The 6,849-nt window shown below is 62.0% G+C and overlaps 1 protein-coding gene across 1 annotated transcript; it reads left to right on the top strand.

Annotated features, from left to right (window-relative positions):
* Positions 1–4,022: 4,022 nt before the first annotated feature.
* Positions 4,023–5,015, top strand: PLEC (plectin). Its single transcript, XM_032442607.1, is given in 8 exon segments — positions 4,023–4,046; positions 4,049–4,420; positions 4,423–4,458; positions 4,461–4,540; positions 4,542–4,635; positions 4,637–4,786; positions 4,789–4,830; positions 4,833–5,015. Coding segments are annotated over 8 exon segments (981 nt in total).
* Positions 5,016–6,849: the final 1,834 nt, after the last annotated feature.

The following is a 6,849-nucleotide window of genomic DNA, read 5'->3' as shown; positions in this document are numbered from 1 at the left end:
GACGCCCTCAACACGGCGCTGCCAGCAGGCGCAAGGCCACGTGTCGGCCGACGCCCCCGTGATTGTTTGGCGCAGACGGGCGACGCGGTTGCGGCGCTACGCTGTCGGTGGACGGGCGCCACGCCACGCGGGGGGTCAGCTGGGGTTCCAGCCGGGAAAGCTGAGCTTCTACGGCCCAGAGGAGGAACCTGCTGAAGCAGAGGTGGGCCCTGGCCTTGCTGGGAGCGCAGGGGCGCCGGCTTCATCATGGAGCCCACGAGCGGCCAGCTCTACCACGTGGACGAGTGCGTGTGAGGCCGATAAAGGTGGTGGTGCCAGAGAAGCGTCCACTGAGCGGTCTGTGGCGGCCGAGAAGGCGAGTGAGCGGCTACAAGGACCCGTACACCGGCAGACCGTCCCCCTCTTCCAAGGCGCTGGAAATATGAAAAGAAGGTGCCCTTGGTGCCCTCCGACGCGTCGCCGTGGCTGCTGGACCGTGCAGCTCCACTGCTGGACCGCACTGGAGGTCGCTCCACCACGCAGGTTTTTAATTGTCGTGTTGGACCCGCGCTAACAGGCCCACCGGCCTGCGCTCGACGCGCTACCGGCCCCGCAATGCTGGCTGCACTGAACGCAGACACCAAGGAGGCGTTGGAGGGAGCTGCGGGGCCCTTTCTACATGCCCCCAACGGCGAGCAGCACGTCGGCTACGCGCAGCGTGCAGCAGAAGGCTCACGCTGCGCGGACGAGCGGACGGGGTTCCTGGCCTGCTGCCGCTCTCGGCACCCCGCCGCCATCAGGCCGCAGCAGGAGGAGAATCTACACAGATGAGAGGGCCCAGGAGAGCTTCAGCAAGGCCACGGTGGAGGGTGCCGGCCGGCACATGCGCGGGCCGCACCGTGAGTGTGTGGGAGCTGCTGCACTCTGATACTTCACTGAGGAGCCAGCGGGCCCCAGGGTAAACTGCTGCGGCAGTTACAAGACGGGCAAGGTCGAATGTGTGGAGAAGAGAAGACTCATCAAGATCATCATCACCATCGTGGAGGAGACGGAGGACCAAGAAGCGGGGAGAAAGCTGCACCTTCGCGGGCTGCGGGCGCCGGTGCCGGCCAGCGAGCTGCTGGAGGTCGCGCCCTCAGCAAGGTCGCAATACGAGCGGCTGCAGGGCGAGCGCCTCAGTAAAGAAGCTGGCGTGAGACGATTAGGCGGGTGCGGCGCTTCCATGCATGGCGGGCGGCTGCATCGCTGGCGTCTAGTGGAGGGCCACCAAGGAGCAAGCTGACCAATCGTACGAGGGCCATGAGGAGAACCTGCTGCGAGGCCAGCACCGCCGTGGTCCTCCTGGAGGCGGCGGCGGCACCGCTTTCCTCATCGACCCAGTGACGAAACGACAAGCTGTACAGTCAACGAGGCGGTGAAGGCCGGTCGTGGTGGGGCCGGAGCTGCACGAGAAAAGCTGCTCTCGGGACCGAGAAGGCCGTCACCGGGCTACTAAGGACCCCTACTCAGGGAAACACATCTCACTCTTCGAGGCCATTGAAGAAGGAAGCTGAATCGTCAGCTGAGCACGGCGTTGCGGCTGCTGGAGGCACAGATTGCCAACCGGCGCATCATTGACCCCGTGCACAGCCACGCCTCTGCCCGTCAGGTGGCTACGAGCGCGGGGATGTTTGACGAGGAGATTGAACCGGCATCCTGTTGACCCCAGCGACGACACCAAGGCGCCTCTTTTGACCCCAACACGCAGGAAACCTCACCTAACCTGCAGCTGAAGGAGCGCGTGCGTCGAAGGACCCCGAGACGGGGCTGCTTGCTCTTTGCCGCGTGCGGGAAGCCCCGAGAAGCCGGACGGTGGTTGGAGACACGCGGGTGTGTGTGTACCACGTTGTGTGTAGGGAGGAGACGCGGAAGGGTGTTTGAGGGAGACGCCAGGTGACACCCGGTGGGCAGGCGGGACCGGCTCCTTCCCATGTCGCTGTGGAGATCATGCACTCGGACATGCTGCCCGAGGAGCAAGCGGCGGGAGCTGATGGAGGGAAGTTCCAGACGCGGCCGCTTGTCTCCAAGGAGCGCAATGATCATCATCATCATCGAGATCATCGAAGCGCTACACGAGACTCATCCCGGCAGCATGAACTGGCACCTCCTACGGAGTACGGGCAGCGCCGCGTCACGGCCGAGACCTCTTTGAGGCCAAGGTGATCTCGCACAGAATCTTCGGCTTGCTGAAGGACGGCTTCCGCAAGTACCTTCCGCGAGCTGCTGGAGGATGAGGCCTGTTCCGCCAGGTGCCTCTACGGTCAGGCTGCGTCGCCGGCGTTCTACTGCCATCCTCCAAGCAGACGCTGAGTGTCTACCAGCGCTTGCAAGAGGGGGCTGATCATGCCGAAGGGTGGCGCGCCGCCCTTGCTGGATGCCGCAGGCGGCCACTGGCTTCCTGGTGTGACCCCGGCAAGAACGAGATGCTGACGCAGTGGACGAGGCCGTCCGCAAAGGCCTCGTGTGGGCCCGAGGTCCCACGGTACCGACGCTGCTGTCTGCAGAGCGGGCCGGGGCCACCGGTCCGGGACCCCTACAGCGAGCAGGAAGATCTCCATCTTGCCAGGCCATGGAAGAAGGATCTGGTTGCCGAGTGAGGAGGCCTGAAGCTGCTGGACGCCCAGCTGGCCACCGGCGGATTCATCGACCCGCGCCTGGGCTTCCACCTTTGCCTGGAGGTGGCCTTGCCACCGCGGCTTCATCGACAGGGAGACATAGCAAATTGCTGTCGGAAAGCCCAGCGAGGTGCGCAGCTTCGTGGACCCACTATTTCCACCGACGAAGAAGCTGAGCTTACACGCAGCTGCTGCGGCGCTGCCGGCAAGGACGAGGGACAAAACTGGGCCTGCTTGCTGCTGCCGTGGGCGACACACGCTCGCCTTCACCTTCCCGCGGGCTGCGCAAGCAGATCACGGCTGGAGGAGCCATGGGTGCGTGTCGCGCGGTGATGGACGAGGCCACGCACAGCGGCTGCATTTGAAGGGTTGGACGATCGGTCGAGGAGCTGTCTCCCAAGAACCTGAGGACTTTCCTGGAGGGCACCAGCTGCCCATCGCCGGCGTTCTTGCGTGGACTCCAGCAGAGCGGCTCTCTGTCTACCAGGCCATTTGAGAAGGGCATCATCCGACCGGGCACCGCCTTCGAGCTGCTTGGAGGCGCAGGCGGCCACGGGCTACGTCAATCGACCCCATCAAGGGCTGAAGCTGACGGTGGAGGGAGGCCGTGCGCGAGAGGGCATCGTGGGTCCATGAGTTCAAGGACAAGCTGCTCTCAGCCTGGAGCCGCCTGTCACCGGCTACCGGGACCCCTACACCGGGGAAGCTCATCTCCCTCTTCCCCAGGCATGAAAGAGGGCTGATCCTGAAGGACCACGCATTTACGCCTGCTGAGGCCCAGATCGCCACCGGCGGCATCATCGACCCCGAGGAGAGCAGCCGCCTGCCCTGTTGAGGTGGCCCTAACAAGCGCGGGTTTTTGACAAGAGGTATGAACGAGGTCCTGCGGGCACCCCCAGCGACGACCACCAAGCGGCTTTCTTCGACCCCCAACCCACCACGCGCACCGAACCTCAGCCTACTGCAGCTGATGGAGCGCCCTGCATCGACCCGGACCCGAGACGGGGCTTGCGGCTGCTGCCGCCTGAAGGAGAAGAAGCGCGAGAGGAAAACCTCGTCAAGTCCTCATTGCGCTAAGCGCGTGTGTCATCGTCGACCCGGAGCGGGGCAAGGAGATGTCGCGCTCCGTCATGAGGCCTAATCGCAAAGGGCCCTTCATCGACCACCAAGACCTACCCCTGGAGCTGTCCAGAGCAGGTGAGTGCGCCCCCTCGAGTGGGAGGAAGATCACCACCTCCTCCTCCGACGGCGTCGTCAAGTCCATGATCATTCGACCGACGTTCAGGCCGCCAGTACGACATCGATTGACGCCATCTCCGCGGCCTGATCGACAGTCTGCACTGGACCAGTTACCGCTCCGGCTCGCTCTCCATCACCGAGTTCGCCGACATGCTCTCGGCAACTATGGGCGGCTTTTCCGCTCACGCTCCTCCTCCGTGGCTCCTTCCTCCTCGTCTACTCGGCCAGCCCGGCCCCACCAACGGCTGCCGGGCTTCCGCCTGACCGACCCGGCGAGGAGACGGGCCGTGGCCGGCATCCTGGACACCGACACGCTGTGAGAAGGTGTCCGTCACCGAGGCCCATTGCGCCGCAACCTGTGTGACAAACATCACGGTGGCAGCGGGCTGTGGAGGCGCCAGGCCTGCACCGGCGGGATCATCGACCCCAGCACGGGCGAGCGTCTGCTGCGGTTGGCGAGGCGAGTTGACAGGGGGCTGCGTGACAGGTTATGGGTGTGGACGCATCAACTGGCGCAGTAAAGCCTTTTCGGCTTCGAGGAACCCGAGTCACCAAGACCAAGATGTCGGCGGCGCAGGCGCTGAAGAAAAGGGCTGGCTAGTACTAGAGGCCGGGGCGCGCTTCCTGGAGGCTGCAGTACCTGACCGTGGGGGGCTGATCGAGCCCGACCGCCGGACGCCTCGGTCTCCCTGGACGAGGCGCTGGCAGAAGGCACATCGACGCACGCACGGGCCAGAAGCTGCGCGACGTCGCACCCTACGCCAAAGTACCTGACTGTTGCCCCAAGGACCAAGCTGAAGATCTCCTACAAGGACGCCATGGACCGCAGCATCGATCGAGATGCACCGGCTGCGCTGCTCAGGCCTTCGTCTGCCGACTCCTCCAAGGGCTTACTACAGGCCCCCTACACTGTCTAGCGGCGCCGGCCTCCGCCGCCGGCTCGCGCTCCAGCTCCCGGGAGCCGGCTCGCGCTCAGGGTCACGGCCGCAGCTTCGACGCCCACCCGGCTCGGCTTCTCCATTGACCTTCTCGTTCCTCTACTCGTCCTCCAGCTTCGGGCGGCAGTACGGCCGCGGCCCCGACACGGCTCCGTTGGGAGGCGGCCGCGCTGGCGCCGGCCTTGGGGCGGGCCGGTGGTGCTGAGCACGGCGTGATGCCGCGGTTGCCGGCCGCTTCCCCCCTGTTTGCCCTTTTGAAACCCAATAGCCCTTCTTCCAAAGCCAGTGCCCTAAACAAGTTTAACCCCAAACCAAACAAAGACTGCCACTAATATATTATAAAACGCCATCGCTCCGGCCGTGTTTGTGTTGTGGTCAACCTGGTGGAGGCACCGCGCTACCGCTCTGCGTTGCCGGCAGTGCCTATCACATCCCAGTCCAATCCATCCCAGATTCTATCCATCCCAATCCATCCCATCCCATCCCATCCCCAATCCATCCATCCCATCCCATTCCATCCACATCCCCATCCATCCAACACATCAGTCCATTCAGTGATCTTTAGGCCATACTTTGGTGGTCAAAGTGATCCTCCCAGTCCCAGCGTGTGCCACCATCCAGTGATCCCATTTGATGCCCACCAACCATCCACCCATCCCATGATCCCCACTGATGCCACCAGTGATCCTATCCATCCCAGCAATCCAGTGATGCCAAACAGTGACCCCATCCATATCCCACCCATGCACTCACGATCCCCAATTGACACCAGTTTGTTGGATCCTACCACCCACAGTCTCGGGGATCTTAGTCATGCCCAGTCATTCCCAGTCATCTCATTAATCCCATGATGACCCCATCCATCCCCAGTGAATCCTACCGAGTCCCACTGATGCCACCACGTGATTCCCTCCACGGATCTCCTCCCAGTTCACCACTGATCCCATTTGACCCCACCAATGACCCCATCGTCCCCACCCATGCCCACCAGTGCCACCATTCCCATTTGATCCATTGATGCCACTAGCCATCCAGTGATCCCATTGATTGAATTGGCATTCCACCCATCCAATTGATCCATTGGATTCCACCAAGCATCCCACCCATCCCAATGATTTTCCCATTTGATTCCACCACCCAACAGTGATCCCATTGATACCACCAACCATCCCACCCATCCCCGAGTGATTCCCATTGATTGCCACAAGCTGTCCCACCATCCCAATGATCCCATTGATTCCACGCAAGCCCATCCAAACCACTCACAAATGGATCCCATTTTGATCTCACCAGCCATCCCACCCATCCCAATGATTCCCATGATTTGCCACAGCACCCGGTTTTGTGTCGGGCCTGAACCCCAAGTGAATCACCATTGATGCCACAAGGCTGTCCCCACATCCCAGTGATCCATTGATGCCCCCACCCATCCCACCACCATTTGTCCTTATGTTGACATTTCATGGCATCCCACCCCATTCCCAATTGATTCCATTGATACCACCAGCCTCCCAGTTGATCCCATTGATGCCCCCACCCATCCCACCATCCCAGTGATCCCATTGATTCCACCAGCCTCCCACCCATCCCAATGATCCCATTGATACCACCAGCCATCCCAGTGATCCCATTGATGCCCCCACCCATCCCACCCATCCCAATGATCCCATTGATGATATCAGCCATCCCACCCATCCCAGTGATCCCATTGATACCACCAGCCATCCCAGTGATCCCATTGATACCACCAGCCATCCCACCCATCCCAGTGATCCCATTGATACCACCAGCCATCCCACCCATCCCAATGATCCCATTGATTCCACCACCCATCCCAATGATCCCATTGATTCCACCAGCCATCCCACACATCACAATGATCCCATTGATTCCACCAGCCATCCCACCCATCCCAGTGATCCCATTGATACCACCACCCATCCCAGTGATCCCATTGATACCACCAACCATCCCACCCATCCCAGTGATCCCATTGATGCCACCAGCCATCCCACCCATCCCAGTGATCCCATTGATTC

This window comes from Coturnix japonica, chromosome 2, assembly GCF_001577835.2.
Source record: "Coturnix japonica isolate 7356 chromosome 2, Coturnix japonica 2.1, whole genome shotgun sequence".
NCBI lineage: Eukaryota > Metazoa > Chordata > Aves > Galliformes > Phasianidae > Coturnix > Coturnix japonica.
Note: the sequence above shows the minus strand (reverse complement) of the source record. Positions and strands in the feature narration are given on the sequence as shown.